A 25,862-nucleotide genomic window follows, 5' to 3' on the forward strand; every position below is an offset into this window, starting at 1 on the left:
TAGGGGTGGGTAATAAATGCTGACGAGCGAGTGACACCCATGTCCCATGAATGAATAAATAAATAATGAAATCACTAAATTGTATAAATTGAAAACTTTGTAGGATTAAGGACAATGAGCAAGGGAACAGGACTACTTGATAGCTACAGCATTCCAAAAAACCGGCATAGGCATGCAAGGCTGAACAGCTGCCTTCTGAGCCACGCAGTTTGATTATTCTATGATTAGAAGCGGGGGAGATGCTTCTGAGTCAAGTCCTCTGACCATTTCCCCACAGAAAATCTTTGCTCTATTTTCCTCTAAACTTCAGAATCTTTGTCCCCCAAATGCTTTCTCCTGCAGCTCTGCCAGTCAGCGAAGCACATTTTTAAAAAATCATTTGTTAACCTATCAATCACGAAATGCATTACATTTTCACCTCTTTTATCTCTACACATTGAAGTTGGTTGTTCCAATGATCTGAAATACAGGTGTGGAAAGCATTAGAAGTGGAAAGCATTAGTGTGGAAAGTATTAAAAAAACCATAATAATAGCACTTAGGATATCTGGATTTTTTCCCCGAGCATTCTTCCCCCTTTAAAGAAAACACAGTGTCACAGATGGCTACCCAAGCCCTTCAATCACCTTCAGATCATAAAATCCCTACACTGCAGAAGGAGACCATTCAGCCTTTTGAGTCTGCGCCAACCACAATCCCAGCCAGGCCCTATCACCCACATATTTATTCTGCTAATCCCCCTGAAATTTAACACGGCCAATCAAGCTAACCTGCAAGGCTTTGGACTGTGGGGGAAACTGGAGCACCTGGAGGAAACCCACGCAGACATGGGGGGAACATGCAAGCCCGACACAGACAATGACCCAAGGTGGGAACTGAACCTAGGTCACTGGCACTGTGAGGCAGCTGTGCTAACCATTGTGCCACCGTGCCGCCCCTTATGGGTTGCCTGGATTTCCACAGATTCAAGCTGATAGGATTTGGTACGCAGATAGAATCCCTACAGAATCCATTCAGCCCATCAAGCCTGCACCGACAACAATCCCACACAGGTCCTATGCCTGGAACCCCAGGTAGTTACCCTGCTAATTCCCCCGATTCACAGGGGAGAACATGCAAACTTGACACTGACAGTCACCCAAGGCCAGAATTGTACCCAAGTCCCTGGCACTGAGAGGCAGCAGTGCTAACCACTGTGCCATCCATATCTAAGATGGCAAGATGCAATTCTGACACCAACAACGCACAAAAACAATGCAAAAACAAAAAAAAAAGCAAATGGGAAAAGTGGCCCTAAAATATAGATAACTTTAAAACAAAATAATGACCTTAAGCATGGAGTTAGTGCATATCCAATTTCCCTTTGACAGTTAATATTCAATCTGCTTCTACCAGCCGTTCAGACCATGCATTCCAGATCACTACAACTATACTAATGAACTACTCATCTTGCTTCAGGCGCTTTTACCAATGATCTCAAATCTGATTCCTCTGTGCTTTGCTGAAGTGCAGAACCTCAGCTCCCTGGGAAGTAGTGAGGGAATGCTGCATAGTTGAAAGCGTCATCCTTTGGATCCAACGTTAAAAAGTGTGACCACCGTCCACCGGGGGGGTGGGGGAGCGGGGTCTTTTGGGTGCATCAATTTCCTCCCAAACTCCAAAGATGTGGAGGTTAGGTGGATTGGCTCTTAGTCAGGGAAGGATTAATCGGCGTAAAAACGTGGGGTTATAGGGCTCGCGCTGGATGGCCTTCTATTATGCTATAGGGATTCTATGTTATTCCATGTTGGATGGCCACTGCAGATACGATGGACCGTGCTGCAAAACTCTGTGATTCGATGGGCGTGGACCATGGAGTGGACCGTTGATCTGGGCAGGATTTTCCAGTTTTGGGGCAAGCGCGGGTGGAAAATCCTGCCCCGTGCATTTAATAGCTTCAATTATTGCTAAAAGTACAACTAATCTTCAGCAGATAAATGTACAGATATGACTTGAATTCTAACTGAGACGCTGAGACTATGTCATAGCACCATTTGGCCCACCGAGTCTGCACCAGCCACAATCCCACCGAGACCCTATCCCTGTAACCCTATGCATTTACCTTAGCTAATTCCCCAACGCTAAGGGGCAATTTAGCATGGCCAATCAATCTAATCCACACATCTTTGGACTGTGGGAGGAAACCAGAGTACGTGGAGGAAACCCATGCAGACATGGGGAGAATGTGCAAACTCGACACAGACAGTGACCCAAGCCGCGAATTGAACCCGGGTCCCTGGCGCTGCGAGGTAGCAGTGTGAGCTACTTGTTGCCCCGCATGCGGTTGAAAGTAACGTTGGAATTTGTCAGTCGGAAGGTGCTGATGACCATCATGGTCCTTATTCAATACAGATCACCCTACAGCCTGGAACAGCCAGCTGCCAACTCCAGACGCCTGCTCTTCAGCTATTCTGCAGTGGCATTGTTCTTTGAGTGGATAGGAGAGAGCTGCCCCGTGATGCCTCAGGGAACAGCCCCTCCACCTCACCTCACCAGCAACCCGGTCACCACTTCACCTTTGGTGAGTTTTTGGGATTGTTTTGCTTCGACTAACACAGATGTTGCAGGATTCCTTTTGACAAGACGTGGAGCGCTACTCATTCCGTCTCGAGCGATCGAGGAGGCACATGTACTGGGTCTCAGCAGCGGCTGCTCTATTCAGCATTCTACCCCATGCATCACAGTACTTGAATAGTGCGGATAAGTTTTTTTTTGGTACCACCATGTCTCTGAATTGTATTATACAACTACTTATTTACATAGATCTTGGAATAGAAGTGGGGGGGGGGAAAGAAACCACAAAAGGAAGTTGTTCCTTTGATGTTGCATTCAAAAGCAATGCGCGATGAGAAATGTATTCACTCTCGGGCACTAATTAGCCCCGTTTGTTACATGAATGGGAAGTTTCAGGACCTCACCAACAGGAAGACAGTCTACCTACAGTGAAGAGGCTGGAGAGTGTGCACTCCCTGCCCAGACCATACAGCTCTTTGTTATACTTCCCAGGGTCAGAGTTTGATTAGTGCTGAAGAATAGGACATTCAAGCGAACTGAAAAACAAGGGAGTGGGAGAGAGGGTGATGGGGGGGTGGGGTGGGATGGGATGCGAGAGAAAGAATTAGGACAAAGCTTTATTCGTTTAAAGCTTCATTTTGCAACACACTGGCTTCAAAGGGAAATTTGTTAACCTTGGATCCTTCACAGTTACATCATTGGAGGAGAGTTGGCTTTCTCTCATCCCTCTCTCGCATTTCTCCATAGTGCTCTCTCTCCAAACACTGAAGCATCATCGAGAGGTTTTTTGGGGTGGGGGGGGCGTAGGGGATATTAAATGGGGAGTAATAAAAATGAGTGAAAATATTACAGTCTCTTTGCAGACATCTTCTTGCTGCCACAATAGAAAATTCCAAAGTATTAAGTTACCTCCACTAGGTAAAATAAAATGCCTCAGAAGACAAATCACCCCCCATCCATATTGAGGGCAGCATGGTGGCACAGTGGTTAGCACTGCTGCCTCACAGCGCCAGGGAGCCGGCTTGGGTGGAGTTTGCACATTCTTCCCATGTCTGCGTGGGTTTTCTCCAGGTGCTCTGGTTTCCTCCCACAGTTCGCAAAGGTGCACTGGTTAGGTACATTGGCCATGCTCAATTCTCCCTCAGTGAACCCGAACAGGAGTGTGGCAACTAGGGGATTTTCACAGTAACTTCATTGCAGTGTTACTGTAAGCCTGACTGTGAATAATAAATAGATTTTATTGTATTATGGAACTGCAATACATACACCATTTTACATTTAATTACACACTACGGAATTCCAGTGGATACGAAACATTTTGGCAAATATTGCAGATGTTCATGTGTATTAAAGGCTAGCTCATGGACACTACATAATCTCATCCTACTCCCAGCAATTATCCATCATAGAATTACGAACACTCATTATTGGCGACACACCTCTGAGTCGAGTTGACATCCCAATCCAACACCGTGTTACTTGCAGTCACTTGTGCCACGCTCCAGGTGTTCTGGATAGCCACGTGTGGGAATTAGATTTTCACTCAAGGGAAATAAGCAGAGCTGCAGCAATAGTGCAATGGAAGTGGGACTGACTGCATTGCTCTAGAATGAGCCAGCATGGATTTGATAGGCTGAATGGTCTCCTTTGTGCCGTTGTGACTCCACAGGTGGGAATTTACGGCCTCACTCTTCCTGAAACCATAAAATCCTGCCCGAGGTCAACAGACCTTTCCATGGTCTGCCCCTCGCCTTTTCCGATTCCCATGGGCGGGTGAGACGGTACAATTCCAGCCCATGTCTCCAGTTGCTTGAACTTGAACTCGAACTCAGGGCTTCCGAACTTGAGTGGGTGTAGTCACTGCAGAGTAGATAGAAGTCTGAGAAACTCTGATGGAGAGCCAATGGACTTGAGACATTAACTTTGCTTTCTCTCTCTACAGGCGCTGCCAGACCTGCTGAGTTTTTCCAGCATTGTCTCTCTCATTGTTCTTGTTTCAAATTCCAGCATCTGCAGTGTTTTGCTTATTATAGCTATTCGAGAGATTCTTAGAACACACAGCAGCTACAGGGAGTTCAAGGGAATGGTAACTGGGTAGCCATCAGGCAGGATAGGAAGAGGCGGACTTTGCAGGGATCCTCCAGGAGTGAGTGTGGCACTCTCAAGCCAGTTCCTGCTCTGAATATCAGTGAAGGTGACGACAGGGGCAGGCAGTGACTAGTGGGGCACTGCAGGGACTAATGCTGGGACCCCAGCTATTCTTGCGTATATTAATGATTTTGATGAGAGAAATAAACATAATATCTTCAAATTTGCAGATGATACAAAGCTGGGTGGAAGGATGAGCTGTGAGGAAGATGCAGAGATGCTTCAGTGTGATTTGGACAAGTCAGGTGAGTGGGCAAATGACTGGCAGGTGCAGTATAATTCGGATAAATGTGAGGTTATCCACTTTGGTAGCAAAACCGGGAAGGCAGATTCCTGTCTGAATGGCCATGAATTAGGAGAGGGGAATGTGCAACAAGACTGGGTGTTCTCGTACACCAGTCACTGAAGGTAAGCATGCTGGTGCAGCAGGCAATAAAAAAGGCAAACGGTCTGTTGGCATGAATAGAGAGGGGATTCGATTACAGGTGTGGGGATGGCTTGATGCAATTATACTGGACCTTGGTGAGGCCACATCTGGAATATTGTGTACAATTTTGGTCTCCTTATCTGAGTTCTTACTCTAGAAGGAGTGCAGGAAAGGTTTGTTGATTTGTGGACTGAGTTTGAGTCAATTAAGATTGCATTCCCTGGAGTTTAGAAGAATGAGGGAGGAACCTCATGGAAACCTATAAAATTTTAATGGGACTAGACAGGGTAGATGCAAGAAGGATGTTTCCAGAATCAGGGGTCACAGTCTGAGGATACAGAGTAGACCACTTGGGAGACAGATGTGGAGAAATGTCTTCAGCCTGAGAGCGGTCAGCCTGTGGAATTCGTCACCACAGAAGTAGTTGAGGCCAAAACATTGAATATTTTCAAGAAACCATTGGATATACCACTTGAGGCAAAGGGGATCAAAGGATTAGGGTGGGGGGAAAGGTAGTATCAGGTTATTAAAAGGTACCTCACAAGAGGTTATTGCAGAAGGTCAGGGGACATGGAGTTGGGGGTAGGGTGTTAGCGTGGATAGAGGACTGGTTGTCAAATAGGAGGCAGAGAGTGGGGGTCAATGGGTGCTATTCGGATTGGCGGTTGGTGACTAGTGGAGTGCCTCAGGGGTCGGTGCTGGGGCCTCAGCTATTTACCATTTATATAGATGATCTGGAGGAGGGAACTGAGTGTAGGGTGTCGAAATTTGCTGATGACACCAAAATTGGTGGAAAGGCAAATTGTGCGGAGGGTGGGGAGAGTCTACAGAAGGATCTAGATAGGCTGGGCGAATGGGCCAGGAAATGGCAAATGGAATTTAATGTTGGCAAGTGCGAGGTGGTCCACTTTGGTAGGAATAATGGTAGGAAGGATTATTACTTACGTGGAGAAAAACTGCAGCAGGCGGCGGTGCAGAGGGACCTCGGGGTCCTTGTGCATGAGTCGCAAAAACCCAGCTTGCAGGTGCAGCAGGTGGTCAGGAAGGCGAATGGGATGCTGGCCTTCATAGCGAGGGGGATTGAATATAAAAGCAGGGAGGGCTTGCTGCGGCTGTATAGGGCATTGGTGAGGCCGCAGCTGGAGTACTGTGCGCAGTTTTGGGCGCTGTACTTACACAAGGATATTTTGGCCTTGGAGGGAGTGCAGAGGAGGTTTACTAGGCTGATGCCGGAGTTGAGGGGGTTGAGCTATGAGGAGAGGCTGAATAAACTAGGCTTGTACTCGTTAGAGTTTAGAAGAATGAAGGGAGACCTCATTGAGTCGTATAAGATGATGAATGGGATGGATAGGATAGAGGTGGAGAGACTCTTCCCGCTCAGAAAGGACAGTAGGACTAGGGGGCACAGCCTCAAGATAAAGGGGGGGCGGTTTAGAACGGAGTTGAGGAAGAACTTCTTCACTCAAAGGGTGGTGAATCTCTGGAATTCTCTGCCTGTTGAAGTGGTGGAGGCTGCCTCGCTAAATATTTTTAAGAAGAGGGTTGATGGGTTTTTGATAAGAGAGGGGATTAAGGGTTATGGGGAGAGGGCGGGAATGTGGAACTGAGCCACGACAGATCAGCCATGGTCTTATTGAATGGCGGGGCAGGCTCGAAGGGCCAGATGGCCTACTCCTGCTCCTATTTCTTATGTTCTTATGTTATGTTCTTATTAAGTTGGACGATCAACCATGATCATAATGAATGGCAGAGCAGGCTAGAAGGACCGATTGGCCTCCTCCTGCTCCTATTTTCTATGTTTTTATGTCAATGAAGGAAACACCGAATCTAATGTCTGCAAGTAATTGACTAACCTGATGTAACTTATTTTCTTTGTGGATATGAAATTCACTGAGCCAGTCTTTCGGCAGAGCGGTTGCAATTATTTTGAAGGTGGGACCTCCCTTTAATGCAGAACCTGCTTATAAACTAAAAAAAAGGAATGCTTTATCGAGAGAGAACCTCTAATCAGACATGAACAAAAAAACCCGACTTTTGTCACAATAATTGGACAAGGGACCCAGATGCGACTGTTAATATCGGAGTCACACTTCAGTGCTCTTAAAAGGGCCCAAAGGCAGTTGAATCATAGCAATATAGAATGGCATTAGGAACACAGACTGTCCCATTCACTCACACAATACACAATTATCAAACCAAACCAACAGCTAAATATGTTGCTTTGTCAAGGCAGAAAAGACCCCCAGTTATTCAAGTTTTAAAGGCACTCAGTAACAGACTCTTATAAATTATATTCTGGGAACTGAGCAGCAGAATCATTTCAAGCACTGGTCTTTTAAGCTGCGTACGTGGGGTCGAATCCATCCTTGACAGAGCAATGGGGGATTCCACTGGCAGTAATGGCCACTGGCCACCATTTTGTGGCGGGAACAGGACACTGCCTTTAAAAAAATGTTTTGCTAATAGCCTCCTCATCTTGGTTAAAGGGGCCAAATCTCTCTGAGGTATTGCTGGAAATGGCTGCTAAGTCCCTCAAATCTCTATCCTGCTCTGGCCATTTTTCACCTGCAATAACTTCTTATGAATCTGCCAAGTTATTGGAAGGCTACAGTCTAACCCTGTCCTTGGCCATGCATTTTCCAGCAGGAGTCACTGGTTCAGCGACTAGAGGCAAGTATCTTTTTATAACTCCCCAGTTCAGAGGCAGTGAGGCCGACCAAGTTCACCCATTGAGAGGCTGCAAATCAGTAGGTGTGACAAGTACCACGTTAGAGATGTTCTTTGGAGCTCGGAGCTAACACCAGGGCTTTCAGAGTTTATCGCTAATGTACAAGCCTGTTAAAGGTTGTAAAATATCCGGAGCTCACTGGGCGAACACACACACACAGAACTCAGCACAGAACACAGTGGTTAGCACTGCTGCTCACAGCGCCAAGAACCCAAGTTCAATTCCGGCTGTGTGAGACATTTGCAGGTTTTCTCCCTGTGTCTGTATGGGTTTCCTCCGGGTGCTTCAGTTACTTCCCACACTCCAAAGATGTGCAGGTTAGGTGGAATGATCTGGGTAATGTGTCAGGGTAACTATGTGGGGTTGAGGATAGGGCCTGGGTGGGAATGTTGTCGGTGCAGGTTCGATGGGCCGAATGGCCTGTTTCTGTACTGCAGGGATTCTATGAGAACTTATCACGGAGTCATACAGTGCAAGAGGAGGAACCTATTCATCCCATCATGTCTGTGCTATCTCTTTGGAACAACTTTCTAATGAGTCCCACTCCCTTTCTCTTCTCAAGGCCAGGCAGTGATGTCTTAGCAACACTTCATGCAAAAGGTAGTGGAAATCTGGAGCACTCGCCCCCAAAAAAGCTGAGGCAGTGAATCAATTGAAATCGACAGAAGAATCCTTATTACGTGCGAGCGTTCGGGGTTACGGAATAAGAACATAAGAAATAGGAGCAGGAGTAGGCCATCTAGCCCTTCGAGCCTGCCCCGCCATTCAATAAGATCATGGCTGATCTGTCGCTGCTCAGTTCCACTTTCCCGCCCTCTCCCCGTAGGTGCAGATCAGTCGCAATCTAACTGAATGGTGGGAACAGGTTTTGAGGGGCTGAATGGCCACCTATTGTTATTAGCCACTTGAAATGTTGGAGGGTATGGTGAGTAAATTAAGAGACCAGTGGTGGAGCAGCTGATTCAAACCAGCCTGCTCAATTCAGTAAGCAAGCACATGCACATTAGCTTAGCGTGTACGTTGCTTGCAAACGCTGCCGCCAGTGGCCTCTCACCACTTCTCCCCAAGTCCTGACAGTCCGATTCAACAGACACGCACACAAAAAAAAGCAGAAAAGAAAACACACTAGCCCACATCCTCCCACTCTACACGTCTAATAGCATTTAAACGTCAATCAATTAGCTTCCAGGGACAGGGCCCACACATCTTGTATTACAATTTAAAGCGCCTTTACTAAATAAATAACACAGGCCCTGAGGTGCCGTTGCTGGGATTATATGTATTTAAAAAACAAAAGCTCCACCATCCATTGGCCAGGTCGGGCCTTGCAGAGCGAGACAGGGTTATTACTGTAGCTTTAATGGTCTTTCTAGCACTTTCTTTTAATTTCCGCACTGTCGCTGCCACTTTCTGGCCTCAATTTGTCAAAGCGAACAATGCAGGATTTGTTTGGTCAGTCAGGTCTCAATTAGACATGGCTTTTGGCGTATTATTCACCATTCAGGAAAGGTACAATGGGAGTAATTACGGGAATCTGTGCCGAGGGGCTGAGGAATTTACTGCTAAAAGAAAACTTGTTTTTTTTTCTCTCTCTTTTCTCCCCCACCCCAAAAATATCCCACACAACGCAACTGGCTGCCCTCCGTGCTTAATCCACCCACAATAGCGACAGGGCTGTTCTGTTCAATCGCTGTGAGTTCAAGTGATAAATAGGCACGGGGGTGAGCTGGGTGAATTCAGGCTGTGACCTCGGGTCAGCAGAGCTGCGGTTACCTGCCCGGGTTCCGTCAGGTGTATGGAAGTACAGAATGTGCGAGCAGTGCAGAAGGAAAAAAATCAAACAGAAGGGAGAATGGCTGGACTGTCTTGAGCTTAACACTTCCACCTTTGAGTGATTTCCTGATTTTCTGTGAACCATCAGTTCCCCAGTCTAAACTGTAACCAGCTGCATCAAGTAAGTGGTTATTGTAGCTAACACACGCTCTGCATCCATGGACAAACTGCAGCAGTGTGTATTAATAATCAACTCCATAAGAGAGGATTTCTTTCCATACTCCATCCTGCTGATTAATCATTTTCTGGCCCATTTATACTCCAGAAGATCACAGAATCCCTACAGTGCAGGAGGAGGCCATTCAGTCCATCAAGTCTGCACCAACCACAGTCGTATTCCCATAACCCCGTATATTTACCCTGCTAATCCCTTGACAATAGGCATAAGGTAGCATGGCCAATCAGCCTAACCTGCATATCTTTAGGGTGTGGGAGGAAACTGGACTGCCTGGAGGAAAACCATGCAGACACGGGGAAAATGTGCAGACTCCACACAGGCAGTGACCCAAGGCCAGAACTGAACCTGGGTCTCTGGTGCTGTGAGGCAGCATTGCTAGTCACTTTGCCACCGTGCTGCCCCTAATATTAATGGTGAGTAGGAATGAGATTCTGCTTCCTTCTCCTTTCATGCTCCCTTCACTTCAATCCCAGACTCACTGCAATGCCAGTAAAGTATATCAGCCGTGGTAACAATCTTGTCACAGTAAGGATATGCAACGACACCACCTCCACGATTATCCTCAACACTGGTGCCTCACAAGGCTGTGTCCTCAGCACCCTACTATGCTCCTTATACACTTATGACTGTGTGGCCAAATTCCCCTCCGACTCGATTTTCAAGTTTGCTGATGACACCATTGTAGTGAGTCGGATTGCAAACAATGACGAGACAGAGTATAGGAAAGAAATAGAGAATCTGGTGATTTGTGCAGCAACAATAATCTCTCCCTCAATGTCAACAAAATGAAGGAGATAGTCATCAACTTCAGGAAGCACAAATGAGAACATGTCCCTGTCTACATCAACTGGGATGAAGTGGAAATGGTTGAGATCCAGATCAACCTGTCCTGCTCTCTCCACACCGACACTATAGTTAAGAAATCCCACCAATGGCTCTACTTTCTCAGAAAGCTAAGGAAATGCAGCATGTCCACAATGACTCTGTACAAGGCACCACAGAAAGCATCCTTTCCGGACGTATTAGTTTAGTATAGTTCCTACTCTGTGCAAGACCGCAAGAAACTACAAACGGTTGAGAACGTAACCCAGTCCAACACTCAAACCAGCCTCCCATCCACTGACTCCGTCCACACTTCCTGTTTAGAAAAGCAGCAAGTATAATCAAGGACCCTACACACACTGGGCATTCTCCCTTCCACCTCCTTCCGTCAGGAAAAAGATACAAAACATGTACCAACCGACTCAAGAACAGTTTCTTCCCTGCTGCCATCAGACTTTTGAATCGACCTACCTTATATTAATCTTATTGATCTTTCTCTACACCCTAGCTCTGACTACTGTAACACTATACTCTGCACCCTCTCCTTTCCTTCTTCCCTATGTATTCTATGAATGGTACGCTTTGTCTGTGTAGCGCAAAAAAACGATACTTTTCACTCTATCCCAATACATGTGACAATAATAAATCAAATCAAAATCAGGAATCAGGAGGCTGTTGGGTCAAGTCCCACTCTGCAGACGTGAGTGTCCAAGCTGAAGCTCCCAGTGCAGTACAGAGCGAGTGCTGTACAGTCTGTGGTGCCATCTTTCACAGGGTTTGCAGCCCCTCAGCTGTACACAAGAGGCTTGTGCCGGTGGGAAGTAAAGCAGGGAGTTCTCACTCGCGTCCAGGTCAATATTTATTGCCCAAAAATACATTGTCTGGTTACCTTATTGCTGTTTGTGGCAATTTGTCTGCCACATCTCCTACACTGTACAGTGACTATGTTTCAAAAATATTTAATTGGCTGCAAGATGTTTTGGCCCTGAGGCGGTGAAGGTTGCGATTTGACTGCTTAGCATTTCTCTTCTTTTTAAAAAAGACAGGTAGCAGCAATTGGGAATCCTTAATTTTTTAAAATAGTTTTCTAAGTCTGACGATATCCTGCTCAGTGTCCTTCTGACATGAACACACACAATTCAGGCATAGTGACAATCTGTACAGCATTCCCTCTTTTCTGGGACCTTACTTCCAGCCTCCCTACAGCAGCCTCTGCTGTAAGAGATCAGTACTGCTGATGTACGCCCCAGCCAGCCTCCTGCCCGATAGCAACAGGAATGACAAACTGATGTTGTGCTGTGAGTATGGGCCCATGCACCTGGATTAAGACTGCCCAACCTCAATTCATACAAGATCCTTGTAAAAACTTGGAGTCTGGTCTGGAATTGAATCCTTGTCTCAAAGGTAAAACACAAGCACTTAATTTATTTGGCACTAATTTCACCTCATCAATAAGACAACAATAATATCTCCCTCAATGTCAAAAAAAAGAGATAGTCATCAACTTCAGCAAACGTAAAGGAGAACATGCCCCTGTCCACATCAATAGGGGTGAAGTAGAAATAGTCGTGAGCTTCAGGTTTTTAGATCCAGATCACCAACAACCTGTCCTGGTCCCCTCCACGCTGATGCTATAGTAAAGAAAGCCTATCAATGCCTCTACTTTCTCAGAAGACTAAGGAAATTTGGCATGTCCACTACAACTCTCACTAACTTCTACAGATGCACCATAGAAAGCATTCTTTCCCATTGTATCAAAGATTGGTATGGCTCCTGCTCTACCTAAGGCTGCAAAAAAACTACAAAGGGTCATCAACGAAGCCTAGTCCATCACACAAACCAGCCTTTCACCCATTGACTCTGTCTACATTTCCCACTGCCTCGGAAAGGAGCCAGCAAAATCAAGGACCCCATGCACCCCAGATATACTTTCTTCCATCTTCCTCCATCAGGAAAAAGATACAAAAGTCTGAGGATATGTACCAACCATTTCAAAAACATTTTGTTCCTTGCTGCCATCAGACTTTTAAATGGACCTACCTCTTTCTCTACACCCTAGCCAAAACTAAACACTATATTCTGCGCTCTGTCTCCTTTCCTTCTCTATGTATGGTTATGCTTTGTCTGTACAGTGTGCAAGAAACAGTACATGTGGCAGCATACTTATGCATATGACAATAATAAATCAAATCAATTAAACCGATTCTGAGGAACAAAGTGTAAAAAGGATAATTGAAACGGTCTACATTATTATAATTTAACAGACACTGGGGAAAAAAGTAGTTATTGTTGCTGACCTGGGTGGCCAGATGACCAATGGCCTGAATCATAGACTAACTGACAAGCAGACACTAAATTAAACTGCTGAAGCAGACAGTTCCTACAACAAGGATCGCTAGGAACCCAGACAGGCCAAGGTCAAAAACAATACAGATCAGGAACAAGCAAGACAAGCTAGGGCATGCTCTTGGAGCAGAGATCGGAAGGACTCGACCCTGATCACATTTGGCAGGTGATTTGTGTAATCCCTGGTTTCGGTCAGACTCTCTGGCACCAAGAGTACCTGCCATGACCTTATTTGGAAAGGGGCTATGCGTTCCTGGTGATAGTCACCTAGGATGCATCTAGAGTCCTCCAAATAAATGATTTGCAATCTCATTGGTGACGTGACCTCCAATCAGTGATCAGATTGGCTGGAAGCCAGGGAAGCTTCCAGAAAGATGTGGGGAAGTTTCCAGAATGATGCGGGGTGGGGTGGGGCGGTTTTGAGAGTAGATACCCTGAGGCAACTAGCAGCAAAGACTCAGCACAACTTGCAGCGAAGAAGATTACAGACAAGACTTGGCAACAATCCAAAGATTCAGAAGAGGGCATACAAGAATCACCTTCGAGGACAAGGATCCCGAGACGGCAGACGCTCAGAGAATTAGACTCTTAGCTCGGTCAAGTTCATCTGCACGGGTAATATTAGAATCTTAAGCAAATGGAGTTAAGATAGTTTTGGGGGCAGTAGCTGGCTTACTGGGGCGGCACGGTGGCGCAGTGATTAGCACTGCTGCCTCACAGCTCCAGGCCCGTGCATTCAATTCCCTGTTTGGGTCACTGTCTGTGTGGAGTTTACACGTTCTCCCCATGTCTGCATGGGTTTCCTCCCATAGTCCAAAGATGAGCAGGTTAGGTGCATTGGCCATGCTAAATTGCCCCTTTATGTCCCAGGATGTGTAGGTTAGAGGAATTAGCAGGGTAAATATGAGAGATTACGAGGATAAGGCCCAGGTGGGATTGTTGTAGGTGCAGACTTGATGGACCAAATGCCTCCTTCTGCACTGTGGGGATTCTATGGTTTCTATGTGTCAATGTTTATTGAACTTGTTAATAAAATCGGGTTGAACCATGAGCTGAGTCTTGTCCTTTTTGTTAATCTTGTAAATAAAGGCACCGGGGTGAAGCATTTACGATGTACAAACCGGTCAAAGTTCACTGTCCACCTTTCACTGACAACAACCTGTATCACCAAGCAAAGCTTCTAAATTAATCAGGCCGGTGAGGCACGCCAAATGTCTGTAGCCCACAGTTAGCACTCGCTGCAGTCTGACTACACACCAAGGTTAGCAGGTAGTGTGAGGCTCGTGATTCAATTAAACCCTATGGGTGAGTTTATATTCCATGGAACCTAAAATGAGCCTTCAAAGGGTGAGGTTAGATCCTCAGAGCCAGCCAAAGAGGGTGGGGTCAGACCCTCAGAACAAGCCCATAAGGAGGGGCAGACCCACAAGAGCGAGCTCACGAGGGGGCAGGATCAGACTGTCAGGGCGAGCCCACGAGGGGGGGACGGTCAGACCCTCAGAGGGAGCCCACAAAGGGAGGGGGTCAGACTCTCAAAGCGAGCCCATGAAGGCTGGGGGCATCAGATCCTCAGAGCGAGCCCAGAATGGGGAAAGGTGGGTCAGACCCTCAGAGTGAGCCCATACTGGGGAAGAAATAAGTTCCTATAGTGGTCCACTAGGCATTCCCATACCATGCTCAGCTCCTATTGCCAGCCAGTCCAACTGCCTAATCATTTAAAGTTAGATCAGCCCCAAGATGTTGAATTATTGACTCTCCCGGCTAAAACTGCAGATGAACACCAGATATCCTGAGGGAAATGTCAAGGGAAACTATCTGCTGGATGGTTTGTCCCTTACCCAGGCTGCATGACTATTTGCATGTCAGGTTCAGTACAGACCTCCCGCCAGGGTTCCCTCTGGCTTTCTCCTGTCCGAGAACAGTTCACCATCACAGAGCAGATTTATGAGGATATTGACTGGGCTGAAGAATTGTAGTTATCAGTAAAGATTGGATAGATTAAGATGATTTCTGCTGGAACAGGGAAGCTTAATTGAAGTGTAATAAATTATGATGGGTCTAGATATAGGTAAACCCCATTCCTGAGTGGTTTATTACCAGGGTACATAGATCAAGATAAGAGGTAGGAGGCTTTCAAAAAGAAATGATTTCATCCTGAGAGTGGCAGGGATCTGGGACTCACTCTCTGAAAAGCTGCTAGAGGCAGAAACTCTCATGACATTTACAAAACAGACTTTAAAAGTAATTGGGATATACCCTTGTTGTAAACTACAAGGTTATGGATTAGGAGCTGAAGGTGGATTAGGCTAGATGGCTGCTGTAAACTGATGGGCTGAATGGCCTCCTCCCATACCATCCAAAGATGTGTGGGTTAGGTTGACTGGCCATGTTAAATTGACCCTTGTGTCAGGGGATTAGCAGAGTAAATGTGTGGGGTTACGGGAATAGGCCCTGGGTGAAATTGTGGTTAGTGCAGACTTGATGGGCCAAATGGCCTCCTTCTGCACTGTAGGGATTCTATGTACCTTAATTCTAATGTGAGGTACTTTCCACAGCTTTAGTCTAAATAATTCTAATTATTCAGTCTGTTTACATTAGGTGATAAGATTTGAAAAAATTTATTCCTGGAACATGGGCGTCGCTGGCTGGCCAGCATTTATTGCCCATCCCTCGCTGCCCGAGGGCAGTTGAGAGTCAACCACATTGCTGGAGTCACATGCAGGCCAGATCGGGTAAGGACGGCAGATTTCCTTCCCTAAAGGACACTGGTGAATCGGATGGGTTTTTCCGACAATCAACAATGGTTTTGTGGTCATCCGTAGATTCTCAATTCCAGATACCTTTTATTGAATTCAAATTCCACCATCTGCCATAGGGGGATTCGAATCCGGGTGCCCTGAACATTAGCTGAGTTTCTGGATTAATAGTCTAGCAATAATACCACTAGGCCATTGGTGGCAACATGCTGTGAAATGAACCCGAGTTCATGCTCCGAGTGTGTCAGCACATCTCTGTTAGTGCACCCATTTGCAACAACGTGCATGCAACATGTCCAAATGCAGCTTTGCTCCTGTATGTGGCTGTGTCAGGCATTTTGTACACAGCAAATCTTTTCTCGCTCTTTGCAATCCCTTTACATCGGCCTTAAAACGCGGTGCTCAGAATTGTACAGAATGCCATAGCTGAAGTGAAAGGAACGTTCACCATAATCTCCTTGCTTCTATACTCGTATGTCTGGGATCATAAAGATGGAAGTTATGTTACAGTTATATAGCCCTCTGGTTAGACCTTATTTACAATATTACGTTCAGTTGTGACAACAAACCACAGGAAGGACAAATTGAAGAGAGCGCAGTACAGGACCCTTTAGTGGGGCTAAAAGGGTTAGATTACAAAAAGTTGCAGAGGTGAGGTTTGTATTTGCATAAATGCAGGTGGATGATCAAGGGCTGATTAAATTGAATGTTTATGATGAGTAAAGGGTTTGATAGGGAACATGGGGAGAAGTTATTTGCTATGGTGCAGAATTCTAGAATCAGGAGGGTTAACCTTAAAATTGGAGCTTGCCTGTTCAGCAGTGATGTCAGCACTTTTCTACACAACGGGGTATGGAAATTTGTAACATTCTCCCTCATAAACTGCAGAGACTGGGGAACTCTTTCATGGGGTATTTGTTGCCCATCCCTCATTGTACTTGATAGATCTCTGTTAGGGAAAGGTATTAAGGAATATGGAGCAAATATGGGTAAATGGAGTGGAGGTGCAATCAGACATGAGTAACTGAATGGCAGAACAGGTCTGTGTGGCTGAAAGGCAAATTCTGTTCCTACTCTGACAATACTGTGCCTTTAAGAGACGTATTTTGATCATGTTCCTCTGCAGGATGTTTTAAGCAGTCTCTGACATGTTATTGGAGCCATTTTGTCTATAGCCAGCATCCTTGATTGTTACTAAAACAATATAATCGATACCATGTTTGTTTAATCTGAACTAATGCAGTGTTCTGTTGTCTTAGTGTTTCCCAGTGATTGCAGAGTAGAGCTTGAATGGGATGACTGACCAGTTAGGTCATATGACTGGAAACAGCTAGGCTTTCAGCTTTGCTGCGATTTTCAGTTGATGTTTGGAGATGAGAGAGAGCAGTGTCTGTTTTATTCCCCTCCCTGGAGTTGGAGATTCTGACGTATGAGTGTTGGAAGCTGCAGAGAGAGGGAAGTATCCTTTCCTGTCTCTGAAGTCTGCAGACTGGACACTAGGTTTCCTTCTGTTTTGCTGCCTTGAGAATATATTCTTCACTGAAAACTGCTATTTGGATTTCTATCTAGAGATAGAGCCTCTTTAAACCTCTTTAAAGGGTTTTATCAATGGCAAGGATTTTGGTTAGCTTGGAACACATTATATATCTTTGTTCAGGGTTATACATTACAGTAGTTCTTTTGTTTTTGTTTGTAATTGTTAGACATTATTGATAATATTCTTTCCCTACATGTTAACTATATTCTTAAATAAACTTTGTTTGATAAAAACTCACTAGTGGGTCTTTTGAATCAAAGCTGGTGAAGCTATCATGCTTATCCTAGCCAATTTCAAGATGTAAAACTTATGATTCAGGCGGACTTCATGAAGCACTTTGGAGTTTCTAACCTGAACCATAACAGGGGTATTGCTTTAAAATTGGAACAACAGAGATAAAAATAAACTTTTATTAAACAACGTTTATTTAAGAATATAGTTAACATGTATGGAAAGAATATTAGCAATAATGTCTAACAATTACAAACAGGTTAACCCTCCTGATTCTAGGGTTCAGCTGTTCAGAATTATACTGTGGCATGTTTAAGTCTTGCAATTAGTAGAAGTAGTGCTAATTCTTTTGTTATATTCTAATTGTGTTCTTAAACTAAACTTTGTTTGATAAAAGCTTCCTAGTGGGTCACTTGAATCATACATGGAGTGAAACACCTTACGCTTGCCCTAATTCCAAAACCAAATGTAAAACAAAGGGTCTAGGCTAATCTCACACAACACCTTGGAGTTTCTGGCCTGAGCCTTAAGTCTATTTCTTTAAGTCTTGCTTCCTTCCTTAACAGCTACATTGGCAGAAGTTGAAAACAGATCACTTGCCTGCCTACCTCCCTGTCTCAGCAAATTCTGAAAAAAAAACAAACGATAGCAGTTCTATCTTCCCTAGGGAAAGGAGATTCTCAGCATTAGTAAGATTGAGCACCTAGACACTTTGCTTATTTAGTAAAGGATGTAAACATTCACCTGCACACCTGAAGCTCTGAGCCGTGAGACCCTTCTCCACTGCGATGACAGTCAGGAGACTGAGAAAGCTGCTGGTCACAGAGTACCGCTTATTCCTTTGTGTGCCCACACCACTCGAGTCCAGCCCCTTTGCCTCCAGATCCCTTGATGGGAAACACTCAGAGTTATTGGCCGCCCACCTGGAGTTAATCACAGCCTTGATTTGCTTTGTCCACTCCTGGGCTTCCTGATGGGTGTCCGCCATCAGAATGAGAACCTCTTCCGGGAAAGTTACCTTGAGGCGAGGAGCTGAGTCCATTGGTGCTTCAGTGCGGACGCTGAGACATCGGCTGATCCTGTAAGTTGCCAAGGGCTCTTCTTGTAAATCATTGGTTTGAAAGTATTTGAGCTGGCTTTGGCTAAGGACAAAGGTGTAGGCGTTCCAGTTATTAAGAGGCATCAACATGTGAAGTGTTCCAATCCGTACAGCATCTTCTGTGCAGAGATGGCGAACCCTGGGCTGGCTGGCCTCTATTCGGCGAGTCCCATGATGCCAGTCAGGGGGTGGCGGGCTGTGGGTTCCGTTTGGCAGGCCCAAAGGCTGTGGCAGGCGCAGGGCGTGCATCTGCGCCAGGAGGTCCCGCCTCCAGTCTTCAGCCTCCTGCTGGGATCGGGCTTGTAGTTGCAGCCGGGCACCGTTGGAGAAGAGGACATCCAGGACACGGTCGCCATGGGTGGCTGACACGGCAATGCTTTGGCAATGGCTCAGGTAGTACACATTACAGAGGTGGCAGTCATCTCCAGTTCCTGCGCTGTAAAGGCACAGTTGACGTGAACAAAGCTCAACATAGCACTCTTTCCATGGGCTGGTGTGGTCCTGCCTTCTGGCCAGGCTTCCCTTCTTCACAACATCTCGACCAGGGCGCTGAGGATCTGTGGGATGGGAGACAGAAAGATTTATGCCTTGAGCATCCATACCTTTCTCACCTCCAGAACTATTCCAACAGTCTCCAGACAAAGCTTCCTGCACCCACCCTCCGTATCCTGGAACTCACCCAGAGGCTTGCTGTCTTGCTGTCTAACTCGCACCAAGACCCATTCACCCTCATGCTAGGTGATCTACATCCTTCGGCCTCACCATCCCTATTTTCAATTCCCTTCATGACCTCACCCTTCCCTGTCTCTGTAAACAACCCTGTGACCCTCCAAAATCTCTGCCCTTCTTGAATTTCTCAGCTTTTGCTAATTCCCATCACCCAACTGGCAGCTGTGCCTTTAACCTCCCTAAATCTCTCTCCTGTTTTAAGATAATTCCTTAAACCCACCTTTGGCCCATCTTTAGGTCACCTGACCCAATAGCTGCTTATGTGGGTGTGTGTCAGAATAGAATCCTACAGTGCAGGAGGAGGCCATTCAGCCCATCAAGCCCACGTTGACAACAATTCCAATCAGGTCCTAGCCCTGTGACTCTATATCTTTAGCCTGCTAATCCCCCTGAAACTAAGGGGCAATTTAACATGGCCAATCCACCAAATCTGCACATCTTTAGAGTGTGGGAGGAAACCCAAAGCACCAGAGGAAACTCACTCAGGCATGGGGAGGAACGTGCAAACTCCACACAGATGGTCACCGAGGCCAGAATTGAACCCAGGTTCCTGGCGCTGTGAGGCAACAGTACTAACCACTGTGCCTCCTCGCCCCCAAATATGACTAATTGCCCTCCTGTGAAGAACCTTAGGATATTTTACCATGTTCTGGGCACCATATGAATGTCAAGTTGTTGTTGCTTTTAAATACTGCAAAAATCAGATTGCTGCTTCATTAGACAGCTGATGTTGGTAATTTGAAAGAGAAGCCTATATTCGTGGAGTTCAGGAAGATGCTTGCACAGACTGTTAGTGCAATGTTGTTTGCTCCTGTACCCTGTATTAAGCACTCCCAATCTCACAACAGCCTCTCCTGCTGGGACATTTCCACTCCAGCTTTAACTATGGCCTTTCCAAAGCTGTTCACTTATCATCAAATGAAGGGGTGGTTTCATATAGCAAATTAACAATCACCAGGAACCGGGTCAAATGTGTTCAGAAATTGCTTACCTTGAGACAAAAATGACAGCTTGGAGAGAACAGGAGATTTGATTTGACCAGATTGATTCTAGGGATGGAAGGGCTGTCGTGTGAGGGGCAGTTGGATAGTTTGGGCTTCTACTTGCTGGAATTCAGAAGAATGAAGGGGGGATCTGACTGAGGTATATAAAATGCTAAAGGGATAGATAAGGTGCAAGTTGAACAGATGGTCCCTCTTGTGGGACAGTCTAGAATAAGAGGTCATAGATATAGGGGGGGATTTTCCTGTCCTGCCTGCCATGGGAATTGTAGGGGAGGGGGGGTGGGCGAAGAGAGAGAGAGAGAGAGAAAGAGAGAGAGAATGGTCCATACAAAGGTCCGTTGATCTTGGGAGAGATTTTCTGGTTTTGGGGGAAGCGCTGCCAGAAAATCCCATCCATAAAGATAGATGAGGTTCAAAACTGAGGTGCAGAGAAACTGCTTCTCTCAGAGGGTTGTGAATCTGTGGAACTCACTGCCTCAGAGTGCAGTGGAGGCAGAATAAATCAGCAGATTCAACAAACAGATGGATAGTTTCTAATGAAAAGCTAAAGGGTTGCCCTGCTGTCAGGATTCTACCATTTTATTTTGAACGGATCCATGTAAGCAGATATTGCGTCAGGTGACCAAAAGATGGGTCAAAGATAGGCTTTAAGGAATGTTTTTAAAAAAGGAGAGATTTAGGGAAGTTGAAGGCAAAGCTGCCTGGAAAGTGGAGTTGAGAACAGGATAAAATCAGCCATTGTCATGTTAAATGGCAGGGTAGGCTCGAAGGACTGAATAGCCCAGTCCCTCTCCTAATTCCTCTGGTTAGCCAACGTAAGCTGGATTCAAACGCACATCTGACAATCAAAATCAATATTCACTGTTGCAACTTCTTGCTCTGCTCTCTCTCTCACTCTCTCTGACTCTCTGTCATGCTCTCTCTCTCCCCCACCCATCCTGCCCCACCACCCCAAAAGGTAATTTGATTTCCTCCTCTCTCAACAGCGACGTGACTCAGTTGGGAGTGCCTTCACCTCCAAATCAGAAGAGATTGTGTGTTCAATTCTCACTCCAGAAACCTGAGCACAAGGTATAGAAACATAGGAAAAGGAGCAGGAGGAGGCCATTTGGTCCTTCAAGCCTGCTCCGCCATTCATCACGATCATGGCTGATCACCCAAGTCAATAGCCTAATCCTGCTTTCTCCCCATAACCTTTGATCCTATTCGCCCCAAGTGCTATATCTAGTAGCCTCTTGAATACATTCAATGTTTTGCATCAACTATTTCCTGTGGTAATGAATTCCACAGGCTCACCACTGTTTGGGTAAAGAAATATCTCCTTATCTCCGTCCTAAATGGTTTACCCTGAATCCTCAGACTGTGACCCCTGGTTCTGGACACCCCATCATTAGGAACATTCTTCCTGCATCTATTCTCTCTTGTCCTGTTAGAATTTTATAAGTCTCTATGAGATTTCTCCCCCCCACCCCCTCATTCGTCTGAACTCCAGCGCAAACAATCCTAACCCAGCCAATCTCTCCTCAAACATCAGTCCCGCCATCCCCGGAATCAGCCTGCTCAATGTAGCACAAAGAGTGCTACACTGTCTGAAGAATGTTGGCTTTTGAATGAGACCTTAAACCAAGCACCTGTCTTCCAAATCTGATCTAAAAAGATTCTGATGCATATTGAAGAGGAGCAGGGGAGTTCCTGGTATTCTGCGAATATCTCTCCCTAAACTAACATACTATCAGATTATCTGGTCATTTAGCTCATACTCAGGTTCACGGACCTGGTGTCTGCAAATTTGATGCCACATTTCCAGCACTTCAAAAATATTTAACTGGCTGGAAAGTGTTTTGGGATTTTTTTTAAATGAGAGGTTTGATAAATAGGTAGAGAGAGGCCAAAACGACGGCATAGTTTCACAAGCAGAAGGAAGCCCTAATAAGCTTCTTTACCCAGAGAGTGGTTAAAATATGGGATTCGCTACCATACGGAGTAGCTGAGGCAAATAGCATAAACCCATTCAGGGATAGCAAGATAAACAGGAGGGGCAATGGATTAGGAGGAAATTTATTTATTAGTGTCACAAGAAGGCTTACATTAACACTACAGTGAAGTTACCATGAAAATCCCCTAATCACCACAATCCGGTTTCTGTTTGGGTACACTGAAGAATTTAGCATGGCCAATGCACCTAACCAGCACGTTTTTCAAACTTTGGGAGGAAGCTGGAGCACCCGGAGAAAGCCCACGCAGTCATGGGGAGAACATGTAGACTCCGCACAGACATTGAAATGCAGATTGAGATTGTGAAAGGCACAGAATGCAGGATCTTTGTTTAGTGCTAACTGGGCTGCAATTGTATACGAGGACCAATTTCCCTTTAGTGCTTTGCCAAACTGTTCTTCATGTGTCAGCTGAGACAGCAGGGGTTAGATCTGCCGCAGCTGGTGGACTGCAGCCCAGAGTGCCAGCAGCCTCCAGGTCACTGATCACACAGCGGGATTTTACTGCTGAGATTTTCTCCTCGTATTCCCCTACGTTAAATATTGTTATAGTAAGGTCACCAATCCAGTTAAAGGACACTGTTTAATCGAACCGTTAGCGCAGGAGGCCATTCAGCCCACTGTATCTGCAATGTCTCTTCGAATAAGGAATTCACCTAGGTGAAGAGGTGAGTGAGCATATGGGGAAATGGAGCATTTAGACAGTTACATGGGTAAGATGAGTGTATCGGGATATGGGCCAAATAGGGGCAATTGGGACTAGCTTAAAGGTAAAAATTAGACGGTATGGTCAAGTTGGGCCGAAGGGGTGAGGGGACGACAATAGAATAAGACAGATGCTGGCAGAGCTCGATCCCAAGTACCTCCCCTTTCCACCACCCATTAAAGAGTCCATGGGTTAGCTTTGGTAGGGCATCATCCATATCAAATCAGAGATATACAGCACAAAACCAAGGCCTTTGGTCCAACTCCTCCATGCCTACCAGGTTTCCTAAACTGAACTAGTCCCATTTGCCTGTGTTTGGCCCATATCCCTCTAAACTTTCCCACCAATGTACCTGTCCAAATGTCCTTTAAATGTTGTAATTATACTCGCCTCTACCATCTCTTCTGGCAGCTCATTCCATATACATTTCACCCTCTGTGTGAAAAAGTTGCCCCTGGAGACCCTTTGAAATCTTTCCCCCTCATCTTAAACCTATGCCCTCTAGTTTTGGACTCCCCTACCCTGGGGAAAAGACCTTGGCTATTCACCTTATCTGTGCCCCTCATGATTTTATAAACCTCAATATGTTTGGTTAAAGCTAAGCAGTTCAAGATGGCAGCTCACCAGCACTCTCTCGGGCCATTTAGGAATGGGCAATAAAGGCTGCCTTACTTACATCCCATGAATGAATAAAACTAAACATGGCTCAATTTCCAGTCAGGAGTCACTGAACAATGATGAGGAATGGGAAGCCCCGCTGGATCCATCCCTTCAATGTTAAGTGTCATGATATCCCTTACTACACTTGGCAGAGATTAAGCTAACATGACACTGATCAGAAGACTGAACGTTCGTATGACCCCGCACCCACAATGGGCAGCATCGATATTCTTAAGGTAAACTTTTATGTTTCATTCAGGGCAGCACGATGGTGCAGTGGTTAGCACTGCTGCCTCACAGCGCCAAGGACCCAGGTTCGATTCCTGGTGTTGGGTCACTGTCTGTGCAGAATCTGCATGTTCTCCCTGTGTCTGCGTAGGTTTCCCCCGGGTGCTCCCACAGTCTGAAAGACATGTTGGTTAGGTGCATTGGCCATGCTAAATTTTCCCTCAGTGTACCCAAACAAGTGCCAGAATGTGGCGACCAGGGGATTTCCACAGTAACTTCATTGCAATGTTAGTGTAAGCCTACTTGTGACAGCAATAAATAATAAATAAACTCATGTCCTCTGACTTCACAAAAACCATTTGGCCATCGAGTCTTAAATAAAAACAATGTGCTAAAATTAGAATAAGGATTTGAAAAGAAAATGTTGAACTTTGGAGGGAGAAATCAGTTTTGGTATAGGACTTTGGCTTGTATGATTGACGTGGGGTCGGAATTTTTATGTTAAAATGTATTTTTGAGATACTTGTATTACTGAAAAGTGAAAGCAGAGAAGCACTCTTGCAAACCCAATGCTGCTCTTCTAAGGGTGGGTGCATGGTGGGGTAATGCTGCCTCTGCCCCTTATGTTCCTAACGTACACCAGTCCCCATTCACCTGTTAGCCCTGTGCTGCTTCCAGTCCAGCAATGGCTCAGTTTTCAGTTCCTTCCCCTGGTGTTCAAACCCCTCCACGGCCTGGCAATCTTCCCGCCTCTGTGACATTCCCTAGTCCTGCCACCCTACGGCACGCTCGTCCAATGCTGGCCACTATGTGCCCCTCTGATTTCACCTGTCCCATCACTGGCAGCCGTCCCTTCACCTGTGGAAGATCCTAAACGCTGGAATTCCCTCCTTAAACCTCACCACTTCTCTCCCTGTAAGAAGCTCCTTAAAAACCTCTTCCAACACGCTCTCGGATAGCTATCCCAACAGGAATAAGGCAGAGGTGGGATTGTTGCCAGTGCAGACTCGATGGGCCAAGTGGCCTCCTTCCGCACTGTAGGCATTCTATGATTCTATTCCATCTCTGTGACTCGTGTCAATTTAAAAAACTCACTTGAAGTACCTTGGACTGTTTTACTAAATAAAAGGTGATACGTAAAATACATATTGTTGCAAAAGCTAATTCCCATTTTTTGCAACTGTTCAATTCTTTGTAATACAAGTTCCCGTTGGCAATACGCTTCTTACAAAAGATAAGACAGCAAAAAATTGCTTTCCTTTCAGGCTGTGGAAATGAAGACTACCTTCCACTCCTTATACTGTAAGTGAAAGTGCCTGCCTTTGAATAGTATCTCTCATACTTAAAGATCATTGCATTCAATGGACATTGAGGTATATTTTGTCACTGCACTTTCCCTATTAATCCAATAACGCAGATTTGCTTATTTTCAGTCTGTGATGCATTTAACTTGGTTACTGATCACAGTGGCCTATTCTTCTCCTTTTATTGTCTGGAAATGGCATTTCAAGGATCTGAAATCACCAAGACCAATATGCTTTCTCCGAGACAGGGGGATTGTTGTATAAGAAACGGCCTCGTTCAGGCCTTTTTCCCTCTATCTTCCTAATATAAGATATTGTTTGTCTTACTTTCCCACCCGTCACTGGGGGAGAGAAAGGAACAGGAATTAGGAGCTGGAGTCTGCAAATTCAGCCCTTAGCGTCTGCTCTGCCATTCAATCAGGTCATGGCTGATCTCTCCCTGGTCTCAAATCCACCTCCCCACCTGTTCACCATGTCACTTTATTTATTAGAAAGATATCTATCTCCTTCTTGAAACCATTTAAACGATTCAGACTCCACCGCGCTACAGGACAGCGAGTTCCACAAATTCACCACCTTC

The 25,862-nt window shown here is 45.6% G+C and overlaps 1 protein-coding gene across 2 annotated transcripts in view; it reads right to left on the minus strand.

Annotated features, from left to right (window-relative positions):
* Positions 1–25,862, minus strand: part of plekhm3 (pleckstrin homology domain containing, family M, member 3) — a 110,380-nt gene that overhangs the window by 59,786 nt on the left and 24,732 nt on the right. For both annotated transcript variants that reach the window (XM_080198600.1, XM_080198601.1), the window contains exon 3: positions 18,303–19,214. In XM_080198600.1, coding sequence (XP_080054726.1) covers positions 18,303–19,214 — 912 coding nt within the window. The remainder of the gene's footprint in view (positions 1–18,302; positions 19,215–25,862) is intronic.

The sequence above is a fragment of the Carcharhinus amblyrhynchos genome, chromosome 11, assembly GCF_965287045.1.
Source record: "Carcharhinus amblyrhynchos chromosome 11, sCarAmb.v2.hapA, whole genome shotgun sequence".
Taxonomy (NCBI): domain Eukaryota; kingdom Metazoa; phylum Chordata; class Chondrichthyes; order Carcharhiniformes; family Carcharhinidae; genus Carcharhinus; species Carcharhinus amblyrhynchos.